Source organism: Oryctolagus cuniculus, chromosome 11 (genome assembly GCF_964237555.1).
Source record: "Oryctolagus cuniculus chromosome 11, mOryCun1.1, whole genome shotgun sequence".
In the NCBI taxonomy this organism is placed as follows: domain Eukaryota; kingdom Metazoa; phylum Chordata; class Mammalia; order Lagomorpha; family Leporidae; genus Oryctolagus; species Oryctolagus cuniculus.
This window is the reverse complement of record NC_091442.1, coordinates 56,615,984-56,633,961: the sequence shown is the minus strand read 5'-3', so window position 1 is coordinate 56,633,961 and position 17,978 is coordinate 56,615,984. Positions and strand designations below refer to the sequence as shown.

Sequence of the window (17,978 nt, the reverse complement as noted above, 5' to 3'; positions counted from 1 at the left end):
AAATACTTTACCAACTTTAAAAATAGGTTGTTTGGGTGTCGGCGCTGTGGCGTAGTGGGTTAAAGCCCTGGCCTGGTTCTAGTCCCAGCTGCTCCTCTCCCGATCCAGCTCTCTGCTGTGGCCTGGGAAAGCAGTAGAAGATGGCCCAGGTCCTTGGGCCCCTGCACCCGCATGGGAGACCTGGAAGAAGCTCCTGGCTCCTGGCTTCAGGTCTGTGCAGCTCCGGCAGTTGCAGCCATCTGGGGAGTGAATCAGTGGATGGAAGACCTCTCTCTCTGTCTCAACCTCTCTCTGTAACTCTGTCTTTCAAATAAATATTTTTAAAAAATAGGTTAGTTGTTTTCTTATCATTACATTGTAAAAGGTTTTTGTGTATGGCTATTCTAGATACCAGCTCTTTACTATCTCATGTGTGTTTTGAAAATATTTACTCCAGTGTCTTTTCATGTTTTTAAAAAGGGAATTTTTGGAAAGCAGATGTTTTTAATTTTGATAAAGTCCAAATATATCAATTTCATATAGTTTGTGTTTGTGTGTGTCTGTGTCCTAAGAAATCTCTGCCTAACCCAAAATTGCAAAGATTTTTGGTTATGTTTTCTTTTAGAATATTTATAGTTCTAAGCTTCTGTTTAGGTCTGTCATCCATTGCAACATAACTTTTTTAAAAAGTTTATTTATTTGAAAGAGAGAGACTCCCATCCACCCTCAAATACCTGCAATAGCTAGGGCAGGGCCAGGAGCCTGGAGCCAGGAACTCTATCCAGGTCTCCCAAGTGGGCTGCAGAGACTCAAGCACTGGAGTGTTGCCTGCTGCCTCCCAGGGTGCACATTCTCAGGAAGTGGATGGGAGTGAAGGTGGGACTCAATCCCAGGCATTCCACTACTGGGATGCCAGCACACCAAGCAGTGGCTTAACCAGCTGCACCACAATACCCGCCCCTCAACATAGCTTTTTTATCTGGTACGAAGTAGGAATTAAAGTTCTTTTTTTTTTCCTTTTGCATACAGCTGTCTAAATGTTTCCCTATGACAGTTTTGAATATTTTTCTCCATTAAATTAACTTGACACTTTTCTTGAAATTCAATTGACCATATACAGTTAGGCTGGTGTCTGAATTGTTTATTTTCTTCCATTGATATGTTTATCCTTTTTTAATAATTAAGATTTTTAATTTACTTTCATTTTATTAGAAGGAGAGACAGAGACAGAGCAAGATCTTTCCTCTGCTGGTTCACTCTCCAAATTCTACAACAGCCAACACTGGGCCAGGCTCAAGATGGGAGCCACAAACTATCTAGGTCTCCCACTTGGGTGGCCAAGGACTCAAGATCTTAAGCCATCGCCTGATGTCTCTAGGTGTGCGTTAGCAAGAAGCTGGATCAGGAGCAGAGGCAGTACTTGAAACCAAGAACTCCAGTGTGGAATGTGGGTTTCCCAAAACACATCTTAAATACTGTGCCAAACAACTGTCCTGGGGTTTATCCTGACCCCCACACTGCTGTCTCATGACCGCAAGTTTATGGTAAATCCTGACATCAGGCAGCGCAAGGCCTCCAACTTGGAGTCCTTCTTGTCATTCAAAGCTCTCCTCAATGTTTCCCTTCTGAAAAGACTTCTCTCGCAATTTGCTTTAGAAGACACACATCCCATGCACTCACAGGACACTCTGCTGCAGTACCCTGTTTGGTGCTGCCATTACTACAAGGAAAGCCCCACCCTTGCCTGCCATGTTTCTTGCTGTATCCCCAGTACTCAGAATAGTACCTGGCATAATGTAAGTATTGATAGAGATGTATACAGTAGAGGAATCCAGACCTTTGCATATGTGGTTTCTTCCAGCTTCCAAATCTCATACTTACCCATTAAAGCAGCGTGAACATAGCCTAACGTTACCAACCCCCTCTAGTTTCTTGTGTCTTCCTCCATGTGGCTGTACATATAAGGGCTTTTCAAAAAGTTCGTGGAAAGTATGTACTAGGAAGAAACTACACATAGACTTCAATTGTGTTGCAGCACATCTTTTAACCTCACTTTTCCACAAACTTTTTGAAGCACCATTGTATAATTTTTTAAAGCAGCCCCATCTGTAAATCTGAGATCTGAAATGCTCCAAACTCTGAAACTTTGTGAGTACCAACATGAGGACACAAGTGGAAAATTCCATGCCTGACATGGAATGGGTTGCAGTCAAAACACAGGCACCGGGGCGGTGCTGTGGTACAGCAGGTCAAGCCACTGCTTGGGAAGCCTGTGTCTGTCTCCTCCACTTCTGATCCAGCTCCCTGCTAATGCTTCTGGGAAAGCAGTGGATGATGGCCCAAGTGCTTGGGCCCCTGCCACCCTGATTCCTGGATTCGGGCTGACCCAGCCCTGGCTGTTGCGGGCATTTGGAGAGGGAGCTAGCAGATGGAAGTCTCTCTCCCCTCCCTCGTCTCTCTCTCTGTGGTATGTGTGTGTCATTTGCCTCTCTCTCTCTCACTATGCCTTTCAAATAAATTTTTTTTTTATTTATTTGACAGGTAGAGTTATAGGCAGTGAGAGAGAGAGACAGAAAGGTCTTCCTTCCGTTGGTTCACTCCCAAATGGCCGTTAAGGCTGGCGCTGCACCAGTCTGAAGCCAGGAGCCAGGTGCTTCTTTCTGGTCTCCCATGCGGGTGCAGGGGCCCAAGGACTAGGGCCATCCTTCACTGCACTCCCGGGCCACAGCAGAGAGCTGGACTGGAAGAGGAACAACCAGGATTAGAACCCGGTGCCCACATGGGATGCCGGCGCTGCAGGCAGAGGATTAACCAAGTGAGTCACAGCGCCGGCCCAAATAAAAAAATTTAAAACACACACAAACAAGAACATTTCAAATATTATATAAAATTACCTTCAGGGGCCAGTGCTATAGCACAGAGGGTTAAGCCCAGCCTATAGCACTGGTATCCCATATGGGTGCCAGTTCAAGTCCAGGCTGCTCCACTTTGGATCCAGCTCCCTGCCAATATACTTGGGAAAGCAGTGGAGGATGGCCCAAGTCCTTGGGCCCCTGCACCCACATAGAGGAGACCAGGAAGAAGCTTCAGGCTCCTGGCTTCAGCCTGGCCCAACACCAGCTGTTGTGGCCATTTTGGGAGTGAACCAGCAGATGGAATCTCTCTGTCTCTCTCTCTACCTCTTTGTCTTTCCTTCTCTCTGTGTATAATTCTGCCTTTCAAATAAATAAATAAATCTTTATAAAAAAGTTACTTCGGCGGGAGGGAGGGAGGGTGGGAAGAATCACTATGTTCCTAAGTTTGTATATATGATATGCATGAAGTTTGTATTCCTTAAAATAAAGTTTCAAAAAATCATCTTCACACTATGTGATTAAGGTGTACACGAAACATAAAACAACTTCAGGCTTAAATTAGGTTCCACCCTCAAGATATCTCAGTATGTATATGAAAAAATATTCCCAAATCCCAAAACATCTGAAATCCAAAACATTTCTGGTTCCAAGCATTTCAGGTAAGGGATACTCATTCTGTATTTATACAAATGTCTGTTTTAGCCACAGAATTGTAACCACTTGTGACATAGTAGCCACTCAATTAATATATTTTAAAATGGGGGAATGGATGGAAGTAATGGGCGACATTATGGATTACCTTATAGATTAGCATTCTGTAAGATGAGCAACTAAAAAAAGACAAAAACAAAATATCTTGGAGAATCACTTTTTTTTTTTTTTTTGACAGGCAGAGTGGACAGTGAGAGAGAGACAGAGAGAAAGGTCTTCCTTTGCCGTTGGTTCACCCTCCAATGGCCGCCGCAGCCAGCGCGCTGCGGCCGGCGCACTGCGCTGATCCAATGGCAGGAGCCAGGTACTTATCCTGGTCTCCCATGGGGTGCAAGGCCCAAGGACTTGGGCCATCCTCCACTGCACTCCCTGGCCACAGCAGAGAGCTGGCCTAGAAGAGGGGCAACTGGGGAGAATCACTCTTAATATTGAATGTAAAGGGGCCAGCGCTGTGGCGTAGTGGGTGAGGCTGCCGCCTGCAGTTCTGGCATCCTATATGGACACTGGTTCAAGTCTCAGCTGCTCCACTTCCAGTCCAGCTCCCTGCACCCATGTGGGAGACCCGAATAGGTTCCTGGCTCCTGGCTTCTGATCAACTCAGTTCTGGGCATTTGGGGAATGAACCAGTGGATGGAAGACCTTTCTCTCTCTCTCTTTACCTCTGCCTCTCTGTAACTCTGCCTTTCAAATAAATAAATAAATCCTTTAAAAAAAAATAGGTGTTTTAGGTTTAAAAATATATACCTAATGTAAGTAATAACTAACATTTGCAAAATATTTACTTTGTATTAGATGGATAGACCCAGACTGAGTGGGACCTGAAGTTTATACAATTTGGGGGGGAAGGTTCTCTTTTTTAAAATTAATTAATTTATTTACTTGAAAGGCAGAGTTACAGAGAGAGGAGGAGACAGAGAGAGAGCAGTCTTCCATCTGCTGGTTCACTCCCCAAATGGCCACAATGGCTGGAGCTGGGCCAATCCAAAGCCAGGAATCAGGAGCTTGTTCCAGGTCTCCCACATTGGTTCCGGGGCCATCTTCCACTGCTTTCCCAGGCCATAGCAGAGAGCTGGATCAGAGGTGGAGCAGCGCCCATATGGGATGCCAGCACCGTGGGTGGCAGCTTTACCCACTACACCATAGTGCTGCCCCCCTGGGGAGGAGGGAGGTCTCCTTAAGAAAAAGAATGAAAAATGACAAAGTTAAGTATAAAGCCTTGGATTTGTGCAAATGAGAGTCCGTGACACCAAAGTGTCCTTAGGTTCAAAGAGAATCCATCTCGAGTGTCAGGTACTTTTCTAAGGATATATTCTAGACAACTCTGTGAAGTAGAATTCCCATTTTACAGATGAAAAGATTGAGGCACAAAGAGGCTAAGCAACTGTGGGAAGGTCCTGCTGCTACTATGTAGGAAAGGGAGGGCTGGGACCTGGGACTTCAGAATCTACACTCAAGCATGGGTTCGAGTCTCCCTGAACCTGCTGTAATATTAGGCATCCAGCACAGGCCCAGGCCTGGCACACCCCATCCAAGACACCTCTCACATCTCTAACCTGATGTGATACAGCAAAAGCTGCAGGGCATAGCTCTCCATGAGTACCTGCAGCAAATTCTCTGCTAGATACTTGCACATCTCAGAGACAGTCCGAGGTGAAAAACAGAGTCTTGGAGAGCTCTCTTGGACGTGGCTATTGTGGAATTCATTTCTAAATTCCATTCTCCATTAAATGTGTTCGGCTAATAACCTCCACCACAGTTCCTTTTGGTGAAGTCATATGCACCATTAGACATGTTGTCATGGACACAGATGAGCCACACCTGGTCTAATCAGGAAACCTAATTTCCTTTCTGTCTTAGTACAAGAGTAGGTAACAGTGCTCTTAGGATGGACAATCAGCAATCAAGATGACTGGAGGCTTCATCCTGGTTAAAGACTAATCATGAGGGCCAGTGCTGTGGTGTAGTGGGTAAAGCCACCACCTGCAACACCGGCATCCCATATGGGTGCCGGTTCGAGTCCCAGCTGCTCCACTCCACGCCCTCCTTCCCTTACCTCCTTTCCTTCCTAGGTGGCGCAGTGGGTTAGACCACAGCTTCTGATGCCCGAATCCCATATCCTGGTACCAGTTCCAGTCGCAGCAGCTCGGTTTCCAGTCCAACTTCCTGCTAATGGTGTGGAAAGGCAGTGGAAGATGGCCCATGTCACCCATGAGGAAGACCCGGATGGAGCTCCTGGCTCCTGGCTTCAGCCTGGCCCAGATCTGACTCCTGTAGCCATTTGTGGAGTGAACTAGTGAATGGAAGATCTCTCTCCCCGTCTCTGTGATCCTGCCTTTCAAATAAATAAATCTTTAAATAAATAAATAAATGAATGAATAAAAATCTTTGAAAAAAAAAAACAAAAAGAAGAAGAGGAACAGAGACATGACAAAGCATACAGCAGCCAGCTTCCAAGGGCTCCCACTGGGCAAATCTGGGACAATTTGAACATAAAACTAATGACAGTAAAAGATTAAGACCCACTAAATAAAACAAGAACCCATGAGCCATCCTGATAGGAATAAATAACGAATTGGAAGAAGAAAAGAGCCTTTTCTTCCTCTAAACTGACAAGTAACTAATGTAGGAAGAAAAAATGGAATTAAAATATATCGTTTAGTAACCATGACAGTAATAATTAAGCCACAAAATATCAACAAATATTAAACCTAGCAGTTGGAAACGTGATGAGGATGTTCCACAGTCGCAAAATACCTCCCCACAAAATACTCATCACAGGGGGACAAAAACTAACTTCAGAGTGGAGAAACCTGGCAGACATTTCTGCAAGCCAGGGTTCAAAGCAAACACTACCAGGCCTGTGGCAAATCAGAACAGACAGAACACACTCAGAACACCCGTTCTGTTGTGACTCCCGACAAAAGCGCACAACCCGGACCAAATCACAGGGAGACAGCTGACATGCACACCTGCGGGGCATCCAAAACTGAGCTGCAAACTTCAAAAGCAAGCGCCAAGGTCACAAATGTCAAAAAAAGGCCAAGAAGCTTCCCTATGGAAGGAGACTAAAGTGACAGGACAGTCCAGTGTAACATGGATTCTGGCATGGTTCTTTTTGCTCTAAAGGATATTTTGGGAACAACTGGCGAAACTTTAATGGGGTCCATAGGTGATATGGTGGTAAACATATCTAATATTAATTTCCAGGGTTCTGATGGCTTTACTGAGTTACCTAGGAGAATGTCCTACTTTGGTACACAAGAGTATTCAGAGTTAATAAGGCATCAAGTTATCAACTTACAAACAATTCCGGGGGAAAAAGTTATTCCTACTATTTTTTAAAAAATATTTATTTATTTGAAAGGCAGAGAGAGAGAGAGAGAGAAAGAGAATTTTCCATCTGCCGGTTCATTCTTCAAATGGCCACAAGAGCCAGGGCTGAGCCAGGCTGAAGCTGTGAGTCAGGAGCCAAGAACCCCAGCCCTGTCTCCCACACAGGCGGCAGCGGCCCAAGCCCTTGCACCATCTTTTGCTGCCTTCTCAGCACGTTAGCAGGGAGCTGTTCGAGAAGCAGAGCAGTTGGGGCTCAAATTGGCACTCTGATAGGGGAGCAAGTTCAATTAACTGGCTGTGCTGCAGTGCCAGCCCCTATTCACACTATCCTTGCATCCTTTCTTTATCTTTGGCATGAATTAAAAATAGAAAATGCAAATAATTTGAAACATATAGAAAAGCACAAATAATAAGGTAATAGATACCTAGGCATCTCCTTAATAAGATTAAAAATTAGTAACATTTTGGCCATAACTGTTTCATATCAAGCTTGGGCTCTGTGTCCCTCTTTCACCTCTATTTCTGCTTTCTTTAATAAATAAAATGCTGGAGGCCGGTTTGAGTTCCAGCTGCTTCACTTCTGATGCAGCTCCCTGCTAATGTGCCTGGGGAAAGCAGTGGAAGATGGCCCAAATGATTGGGCCCCTGCCTCCCATGTGGGAGACCTGGATGAAGCTCCTGGCTCTTGGCTTTGGCCTGACCCAACCTTGGCTGTTGTAGCCATCTGGAGAGTGAACTAGTGGATGGAAGATTTCTAACTCTCTTTCAAATAAATAAATAAATCTTTTTTTTTTTTTTTTTTTTTTTAAAGACAGTTACAGAGAGATGTGGAGCTAGAGGGAGAGGTCTTCCATCTGCTGGTTCACTCCCCAAATGGCTGCAACAACCAGAGCTGAGCTGATCCAAAGCCAGGAGCCAGGAGCTTCTTCTGGGTCTCCTCCATGGGTGCAGGGGCCCAAGGACTTGGGTCATCTTCTACTGCTTTTCCAGGCCATAGCAGAGAGCTGGATCAGAAGAGGAGCAGCCATATGGGATGCCGGTGTTGCAGGCCAGGGCTTTAACCCACTGTGCCACAGCACCGGGTCCTAAATAAATTTTTAAAAAATAAAGTAAAACTATAAGAAGGGGCCAGCACTGTGGCATAATGGGTAAAGCCGCTGCCTGCAGTGCCAGCATCCCATATGGGTGCCGGTTTGAGTCCCGGCTGCTCCACTTCTGATCCAGCTCTCTGCTATGGCCTGGGAAGGCAGAAATGGCCCAAGTCCTTGGGCCCCTGCACCTACGTGGGAGACCCAGAAGAAGGTCCTGGCTCCTGGCTTAGGATCGGCACAGCTCTGGCCGTTGCGGCCATTTGGGCAATGAACCAGCGGATGGAAAACCTCTCTCTCTGCCTCTCCTTCTCTCTCTGTGTAACTCTGACTTTCAAGTAAATCAATAAATCTTAAAAAAAAAAAAAACTATAAGAAAACATAACTTTTCTTAACATTGGGTTTGGCAAAGAATTCTCAAATACGACACAAAAATCACAAACTATTTCCCTCTTTCTCCTTATATACACAGGTACAGATGTGTGTGTACATATATGATATACATATATAAGATTATATAACATGTGTGTGCTTCAAAAAGTTCATGGAAAATAGGTATTATGAACAAAAACCTATGCATGGACTTAAAAATATTTTTGCATCAAAATAAGCTTATTTTTTTTATTCCAAACCTTTTGAAGTAGGCTTGTGTGTGTTACAAATTTGTTAGAAGGAATTGGCTCACACAGTTATGAAGGCTGAGACATCCCACCACCTGCCATGCGCAAGCTGGAGACCCAGAAGAGCTGGTGATGTAATTCCTGTAAAGACCAAACACCTAAGAACCGTGAGAATCAATGGTAGAAATTGCAGTGCAATGGTCTGGAGAACCAGGTAAGCAGACGGTGCAAGTTCAGGTCTCAGCATGAAAGAAGACTATCCCAGCTGGAAATCAGGCGGAGTGAATTCCCCCCTCACCCTACCTTTTGTTCTACTCAGATCTCCAATGGATTGGATAAGACCCACCCACTGGGGACAGCTACCAGCCTCTCTCCCTCTACCCATTCAAATGGCAATCTCATCCAGAAACACCGACACACCCAGGATAATGTTTAACGAAATATCTGGGCACTTCCTGTCCCAATCAGGGTGGACACAGAAAATTAACCACTCTTGTCAACTTGGCATTCATACCCATGGTGAGTGGTACCACTCCCACTTCTACTCCTTTATTTCAGGGCCTATGGATACTGGCTATGGAAGAAACAGCACCATATACTGGACATAAATTCAGCACACATAGGCTTTTGAAGAATCTTGTTCCAGCCCTTCAAGGTACTGCAAACTAGCTGGAACTTTAGCAAGTCCTCAAAAGGTCTTTCCACCATTCTGCCACAGGATGGTAGGGAACATAGCAAGACTAGCAAATCCTATGAGTGTAGACCTCTTTTGCTGTAATCTGAGTTCCCTGATCAAAAGCAGTGCTGGTGGGATACCAGGATGGTAATGAAGTCATTCTATAATTCCATAGATAGTTTAGGCACAAGCATTGCATGCAGGGAAGGCAAATCTGAATCTACAGAAAATGTCTATTCCACTAAGAATAAAATACTGGGGGTTAGTGTTGTAGCACAGAGAGTTAAACAATAGCCTGTGATGCTGGCATCCCATATAAGAGCACCGGTTCAAATCCTGGCTGCTCTGCTTCCGATCTAGCTTCCTGCTAATCTGTCTGGGAAAACAGCTGAAGACAGACCAAGAACCTTGGCCCTGTCACCCATGTGGGAGACCAGGATGGAGTTCCTGGCTCCAGGTCCACACTTGGCTGTTGTGGCCATTCAGGATATGAACCAGTGAATGGAAGATCTCTCTCTTCCTCTCCCTCTTTCCCTGTCAGTCTGCCTTTCAAATCAATCAATCTTTAAAAGAATGAAAACCCTGCTTGTTCTATGAGGAAGTGGACCAATGTAATTAGTCCGCTACCAGGTAGCTAACTGGTCACCCTAGGGAACTGGTCACCTTGGGGACTTAGAGCTAGTCTCTGTTGCTGGCACACTGAGCACACAGTGGTTGTGGCAGCAGGTTGCCTTGGTGCCTAAGCATCTATGTTTAACAGCCCATATGTGAGTGTTAAATTTAGGCGACGACTGAGGGATGACTAGAGAATTGGTATACTTCTGGGTGCCTGTGAGGGTATTTTGAGAGAAGATTGGCATGTGGGTCAGTAAACTGATTAGGGGAGACCCACCCTCGGTGTGGCTGTATACAATCCAATCAGCTGCGGGGCCCGGATGGAACAGCAGAGTGGAAGCAGAGGAAAATTCTCTCTAGTTCTTCCCCCAGGTGGGGTGCATTTTTCTCCTGCTGCTGCCCTTGAACAACATCAGACTCCATGTTCGTTGGCCCTTGGACTCTTGGCCCAGCACCAGCCACCCTGCAGGGGCTCTGAGGCCTTGAACGTCAGACTGGGGTGCACATTATCAGCCTCCCTGGTTCTCAGGTTTCTTCTGCCTGCTTTTCTGGCTCTGCAGCTTACAGAAAGCTGTTGTGGGACTCTTCAGTCTCTGTGAGCTCTTGTCCTAGGGCTTTCTGCTTATACAAATCAGGTAAGAACTTAGCAGGGGGCTGGCACTGTGCTGTAGTAGGTTAAGCCTCTGCCTGTGGTGCCGGCATCCCACAGGGGACCTGGTTCATGTCCTGGCTGCTCCTCTTCCAATCCAGCTTCTGCTAATGGCCTGAGAAAGCTGGGAAAGTAGTGGAAGATGGCCCAAATCCTTGGGCCCCTGCACCCACGTGGGAGACCTGGAAGAAGCTCCTGGCTCCTGGCTTCGGATTGGCCCAGCTCTGGCCATTGCAGCCATTTGGGGAGTGAAGCAGCAGATGGAAGACCTCTCTTTCTGTCTCCTCCTCTCTCTGTAATTCTGCCTCTCAAATAAATAAGTAAATCTTTTAAAAAATGAGAATATAATAGGCTCCCATTATTTCACTCCTAGGACACTATGATCAACTGGCCAAGTGCATACAGATATGGGCAAGTGAGACCATTCTGATTGCTGCTTTGACTCTGCTGTCCATGCCCACCTTGCCTTTCATGGAACAGGGTTACCACTGGGCCCCTAGCATCCCAGGATCCAATTAGCCCTATTGCATTTAGGTCTTCTGGTTCAGCGACTGCAGTTCCCACTGAAAAGTCTGGCCTAGAGAAGGATGATCGCAGAGCTCAAGGATGCTGGAGTTCCCTCAAAAATTCACTTTTCACAGCAGTGGTAAAAGGTATGCCTTCTGAGGGCCAGCGCTGTGGCGTAGCAGGTAAAGCCACTGCCTGCAGTGCCAGCATACCACAGGGGCACTGGTTCCAGGCTCAGCAGCTCCTCTTCCAATCCAGCTCTCTGCTATGGCCTGAGAAAGCAGCAGAAGATGGCTCAAGTGCTTAGGCCTCTATACCTGCTTGAGAGACCCAGAGGAAGCTCCTGGCTCCTGGCTCCTGGCTTTGGATCTGCCAAGCTCTAGCCTTTGCGGCCATTTGGGGGGTGAACTGTCGCTCCCCCTCTTCGTGGAGGAGCAACACAGGACCCTGCGCTGTTCTTTGGTCTGCTCGGCCCTCCCCGGGTTTGCTGCTGGTTCTTCCCGGGTTGGCTACTATCCCTTCCACCTCCGTGGAAGGGCAGTTCCCCCTGGCCACATTCCCCACTTCCGCAGGGGAGCGGCACACCGCCGGCCGGGTCTCTCGGGGGCTGCACGGGTTCCCTTAGATGTTCCCCATAGATGTTCCCGGTGCATGCCGTCTCTCTCCTCCTTTATAGTCCTCCTCTGCCAATCCCAACTCGGCTGAGTACGCTGCTCTCCAATCAGGAGCAAGTCCTACAGTTAATTGGTTGAACTGGAGGCAGCTGTACAGAAGCTGTTTTCTTCTCTCCCAGCGCCATATTGTGGGAGAGCAGATGCATAGAATAAGTCTTAATTCCAGTAACAGTCTAGTCCGAGCTGCTCCCCACAGAGGAGAGCAGATGTATAGAATAAGTCTTAATTCCAGTAACTTAGTCTAGTCCGAGCTGCTCCCCACAGAGGAGAGCAGATGTATAGAATAAGTCTTAATTCCAGTAACTTAGTCTAGTCCGAGCTGCTCCCCACAGTGAACCAGCAGATGGAAGATTTTCTCTCTCTCTCTCTCTGCCTCTGTCTCTCTGTAACTCTTTCAAATAAATAAATAAATCTTTAAAACAAACAAAGAAAAAAAAAAAGGTATGCCTTCTGGACCCTTCCAGTATGGTTCAGTAGGTCTTAAATGACAAAATCCAGGCTAACATTCCAGTTTCCCTAAGGCTCTGAATCCCTTCCTCCACTGTTATCCCTTAGTATCTTTTCTTTTTCTTCTATGTTCTCCACATTCCTGTCTAACTTAGAGTGCTTCCTGTCTAATTTAGAACACTCAAGAAGTCTCCCCATGGCTCACACTTTCTATCCCATACCTTTAGGGACCTGCTGGAATCTCGTTACAGAGCTTATAGCAAACAGGGCAGGTGGAGGAGGCTCCTCAGGGGAATCATAACTGTCAGATGGGACTGGAAAAGTAGGGAGTGGCTGCTTTCCACTGGGGCAGGAGGCCTCATCCACTGTCAAAGAAGAGACACCAACATTTAAGAGCCTGACGTTCCCAGTTTTTGTTTTGTTTTGTTTTTTTGACAGGCAGAGTGGACAGTGAGAGAGAGAGACAGAGAAAGGTCTTCCTTTACTGTTGGTTCAGCCTCCAATGGTCGCCACGGCCGGCACACCATGCTGATCCGAAGGCAGGAGCCAGGTACTTATCCTGGTCTCCCATGCAGGTGCAGGGGCCCAAGCACTTGGGCCATCCTCCACTGCACTCCCGGGCCACAGCAGAGAGCTGGCCTGGAAGAGGGGCAACCGGGACAGAATCCAGCACCCCGACCAGGACTAGAACCAGGGGTGCTGGTGCCACAGGCAGAGGATTAGCCTATTGAGCTGCGGCGCCGGCCATTCCCAGTTTCAATCAGAGTCCTTCTATACATTCCCAACCCAACTTAGCGGGTTCTATCCTTTCCAGCTTAATGCCCTCACTTTAACAGTAGCTACCTTGCAAATCAGAGTTCATCTTGCGTTGTAATTCAGTCCGTCGTATAAAGCTCTCATACAGAACTTTCTGTCATTTATGCAGTGCTTCAGCTGGGATTCAAATCCCTGAGCTCACCTTTTTTTTTTTTTTTTTTTTTTTTTTTTTTTTTTTTTTAATGTATCTATTTATTTGAAGTCAGAGTTACAGAGAGACAAGATTTTCCATCTGCTGGTTTACTCCCCAAATGGCTGCAGTGGCCAGGAGTGAGCCAAGCCAAAGCCAGGAGCCAGGAACTTCAACTGGGTCTCTCACATGAGTAGCAGGGGCCCAAACACTTGGGCCAGCTTCTGCTACTTTCCCAGGCACATTAGCAGGAAGCTGGACTGAAACTGGAGCAGCTGGGACTGGAATCTGTTCTCACATGGGATGCCTGCATAGCAGGTGGCTTAACCCCCTGTCCCACAACACCAACTTTTTTCTCTTTTAAAAAGGGGGTGGGGGGCGGCGCCATGGCTCACTTGGTTAATCCTCCATCTGTGGCGCCAGCATCCTATATAGGCACCAGGTTCTAGTCCCAGTTGCTCCTCTTCCAGTCCAGCTCTCTGCTGTGGCCCGGGAAGGCAGTGGAGGATGGCCCAAGTGCTTGGGCCCCTGCACCTGCATGGGAGACCAGGAGGAAGCACCTGGCTCCTGGCTCTGGCTTCAGATCGGCATAGCTCCAGCCTTAGCGGCCATTTTGGGGGGTGAACCAATGGAAGGAAGACCTTGCTCTCTCACTGTCTAACTCTATCTGGAAAAAAAAAAAAAAAACCAACCTATAACCTTTCTAACCTTTCTTTAAAAAAGAGAGAGAGAGAGAGAGAAAGAAAGAAAGAAAGTTACAGGGGCCAGTGCTGTGGCGTAGCAGGTAAAGCTGCTGCCTGCAGCACCGGCATCCCATATGGGCACTGCTTCGAGTCCTGGCTGCTCCATTTCCAATCTCTGCTATGGCCTGGGAAAGCAGTAGAAGATGGCCCAAGTCCTTGGGCCCCTGCACCCATGTGGGAGACCCAGAGGAAGCTCCTGGCTCCTGGCTTCGGATTAGCATAGCTCTGGGCCGTTGTGGCCAACTGAGGAATGAACCAGTGGATGGAAGACTCTCTTTCTCTCTCTCTCTCTCCCTCTCTCTCTCTCTGCCTCTCCTTCTCTCTGTGTGTAACTCTTTCAAAGTAAATAAATAAATCTTAAAAAAAAATAAAAGTTACAAGGGATCAGGTATGTAGCCTAGGGGTTAAGAAATCTGCATCCCACATAGAGTATCTGGGTTCAATTTCTTTCCTTCTTTTTTTTTAATTTTATTTATTTATTTGAGAGGTAGAGTTACAGATAGTGAGAGGGAGAGAGAGATAGAAAGGTCTTCCTTCTATTGGTTCACTCCCTGAATGGCTGCAACGGCTGGAGCTGGGCCATCTTCCTCTGCCTTCCCAGGCCATAGCAGAGAGCTGGATCAGAAAAGGATCAGCTGGGACTAGAACTGGTGCCCCTATGGGATGCAGGCACCACAAGCCGAGGATTAACCTACTGCTCCACAGCGCCGGCCCCTGGGTTCAATTTCAAGCTCTAGTTCTGGTTCTTGACTCTACCTTCTGGCCGATGCAGACCCTGGAAGGCAGCAGAGATGGTTCAAATAACTGGGTTCCTGCCACCAACACAGAGGACCTGGATTACATTACTGTCTTCCAGCTTTGGCCCAGGCCCAACCCCACCTCTCCTTCCACCTCTCAGCTTCTCAAATAAATAATTATTTTTAAGAAAAAGAGAAGTTATAAAAGTAAAAGGGCAAGCCATAAACTGGAGAAAAATATTTAAAAAAAAATCTAAAAAAAAGCACATATCTGACAAAGGATTTGTCTGTATGTAGAATATATAAATAACCTGTGCAAGTCAAAAAGAAGACAAACAACCCACTTTTTAAAAAAAATGGGCAAATAATTTGAACTGATGATTCACTAAGAATGTATAAGGATGTCAAATAAGCTCATAAAAGAAGATAAACATCATTAGTCATCATGGAAATGTAAATTAAAACCACAATGAGAGATTATCCCACATCTATTAGTGCAAGTACAAATCTCACATACTGCAAATGGGACTGAAAAAGAGATAGTCACTCTGAGAAACAGTTTGGCAGCTTCTTAAAAAATTGATGATTCACTTTCTGCTTGCGGACGCCGCCGAGGAAGCATCGTCGAGTTCTCTCTTCCCACCGCCGTCATGTCGAAGTCAGAGTCGCCCAAGGAGCCCGAGCAGCTGCGGAAGCTCTTCATCGGAGGGCTGAGCTTTGAGACGACCGATGAGAGCCTGAGGAGCCATTTTGAGCAATGGGGCACGCTCACGGACTGCGTGGTAATGAGAGACCCGAACACCAAGCGCTCCAGGGGCTTTGGGTTTGTCACCTACGCCACCGTGGAGGAGGTGGATGCGGCCATGAACGCAAGGCCACACAAAGTGGATGGAAGAGTTGTGGAACCAAAGAGGGCTGTGTCGAGAGAAGATTCCCAAAGACCAGGTGCCCACCTCACTGTGAAAAAGATCTTCGTGGGTGGCATTAAAGAAGACACTGAAGAGCATCACCTCCGAGATTACTTTGAGCAGTACGGGAAAATCGAGGTGATTGAGATCATGACTGATCGAGGCAGTGGCAAGAAGAGGAGCTTTGCTTTTGTGACCTTCGACGACCATGACTCCGTGGATAAGATTGTCATTCAGAAATACCACACTGTGAACGGCCACAACTGTGAAGTGAGGAAGGCCCTGTCGAAGCAGGAGATGGCCAGCGCTTCGTCCACCCCGAGAGGTCGAAGTGGTTCTGGAAACTTTGGTGGTGGTCGTGGAGGTGGTTTTGGTGGCAATGACAACTTTGGTCGTGGAGGAAACTTCAGTGGTCGTGGTGGCTTCGGCGGCAGCCGCGGTGGAGGTGGTTATGGTGGCAGTGGGGATGGTTACAATGGATTTGGTAATGACGGAAGCAATTTTGGAGGCAGCGGAGGCTACAATGATTTTGGCAATTACAACAATCAATCTTCAAATTTTGGACCCATGAAGGGAGGAAATTTTGGAGGCAGAAGCTCTGGCCCCTATGGTGGTGGCGGCCAATATTTTGCCAAACCACGAAATCAAGGTGGCTATGGTGGTTCTAGCAGCAGCAGCAGCTATGGCAGTGGCAGAAGGTTTTAATAACTGCCAGGAAACAAAGCTTAGCAGGAGAGGAGAGCCAGAGAAGTGACAGGGAAGCTACAGGTTACAACAGATTTGTGAACTCAGCCAAGCACAGTGGTGGCAGGGCCTAGCTGCTACAAAGAAGACATGTTTTAGACAATACTCATGTGTATGGGCAAAAAAACTCAAGGACTGTATTTGTGACTAATTGTATAACAGGTTATTTTAGTTTCTGTTCTGTGGAAAGTGTAAAGCATTCCAACAAAGGGTTTTAATGTAGTTTTTTCTTTTTTTTTTCTTTTGCACCCATGCTGTTGATTGCTAAATGTAATAGTCTGATCATGACGCTGAATAAATGTGTCTTTTTAAAAAAAAAAAAAAAAATTGATGATTCAGCAATTCTACTTCTAGGTATTTCCCAAAGAAAGCATATGAAAGCATATTTACAGAAAGACTTGTATAGAAATTGTGATATATCCAAATAATGGGATGTCACTCAATAATAAAAAGGAGTGAACTATCAATACATGCAACAGCATGGTTGAATCTCAAAATAATTATGATGAGTGAAATAAGTCATATTAGAAAGAATGTGTATTTCATTTCATTTATATGAAGTTCTAGAAAATGAAGACCAATCAGTAGTAATAGCAAGATGGTACACGGTTGCCCAGGGACTGCTGGGAAAGGGGTGGGCTGGGGAAAGATAGATAAATGAGCAGGAAATTCATGGGGGTGATTGATAGGTTTATTATCTTGATTGTAGTGGTGGCTTCGCTGGTATACACTTAGGTTAAAAACTGTCAAATTAGGGGCCGGCATTGTGGCATACTGGGTTAAGCCACCACCTATGACACCAGAATCCCATATGGGGACTGGTTCATTTCTTGGCTACTTTACTTCCAATCCAGCTCCCTGCTGACAGCCTGGGGAAAAACAGCAGAAGATGATCCAAGTGTGTGGGCCCCTGTCACCTATGTGGGAAACCCAGATGGAGCTCCTGGCCTCAGCCTGGCCCAGCACTGGCCGTTGTGGCCTTCTGGGAAGTGAACTAGCAGATGGAAGATCTCTCTTGATCTCTCAATCTTTCTGTCTCTCCCTCTCTCTGTAACTCTGCCTTTCAAAATAAATAAATCTTTAAAAATAATTATCAAATTATATGCTTTAAAAATGTACAGTTTATTTTATTGTCCCTCACAGCAATTTAACCTGCTGTGCCAGAACACATGCCCCAAAGTTAGCCATTTAAAAAGATTTAGGGGGTTGGCGTTCTGGCACAGCTTACAATGCTGGCATCCCATATCAGAGCACAAGTTCAAGTCCTGGTTGCTCCAATTCCAATCCAGCTCTCTGCTAATACGCTGGGAAGGCTATGGAGAATGGCCCAGCTGCTTGGGTCCCTGCTACCCGTGAGAGACCCAGTGGAGCTCCTGGCTCCTAGCTTCAGCTTGGTCCAGCCCTGGCTGTCGGGGAGTGAACCAGCGGATGGAAAATTCTCTCTCTCTCTAGCTGCCTTTCAAATAAATAAGTAAATCTTTTTTAAAAATACATTTAAATAAACCATATTTAAGGTATGAAACAAATGTGTGTCATCAGGGACTCAGTGGCAGGCATTTAGCCTAGTGGTTTTTTTTGTTTGTTTTTTGTTTTTTGACAGGCAGGGTTAGACACTGAGAGAGACAGAGAGAGACAGAGACAGAGACAGAGAGAAAGGTCTTCCTTCCGTTGGTTCACCTCCCAAATGGCTGCTATGGCTGGCGCACTGCGCCGATCCGAAGCCAGGAGCCAGGTGCTTCCTCCTGG

The 17,978-nt window shown here is 46.4% G+C and overlaps 1 protein-coding gene and 1 long non-coding RNA gene across 5 annotated transcripts in view; one reads left to right on the top strand and one right to left on the bottom strand.

The window, feature by feature from the left end:
* Positions 1-17,978, bottom strand: part of LOC108176647 (uncharacterized) — a 33,798-nt gene that overhangs the window by 11,113 nt on the left and 4,707 nt on the right. Inside the window, exon 1 of one of the 2 annotated variants that reach the window (XR_011380066.1) lies at positions 5,599-5,737. The exons of the other annotated variant lie outside the window; for it this stretch is intronic. This is a non-coding gene — a long non-coding RNA (uncharacterized lncRNA). Of the gene's footprint in view, positions 1-5,598; positions 5,738-17,978 lie in introns of those variants that run through there. 2 annotated transcript variants of the gene reach the window in all.
* Positions 7,668-16,559, top strand: LOC100355212 (heterogeneous nuclear ribonucleoprotein A1-like). Of its 3 annotated transcripts, XM_070052327.1 has the most exons (4): positions 8,261-8,800; positions 8,906-9,105; positions 10,438-10,512; positions 10,628-16,559. In XM_070052327.1, exon 4 carries the CDS (start codon positions 15,231-15,233, stop codon positions 16,191-16,193), a length of 963 nt encoding a protein of 320 aa, XP_069908428.1. In that variant the 5' UTR covers positions 8,261-8,800; positions 8,906-9,105; positions 10,438-10,512; positions 10,628-15,230; the 3' UTR covers positions 16,194-16,559. The 3 variants fall into 3 exon arrangements, with proteins under 3 accessions (XP_069908427.1, XP_069908428.1, XP_069908429.1); XM_070052328.1 differs by lacking the exon at positions 10,438-10,512; XM_070052326.1 differs by having other exon boundaries at positions 7,668-11,436; positions 12,040-16,559.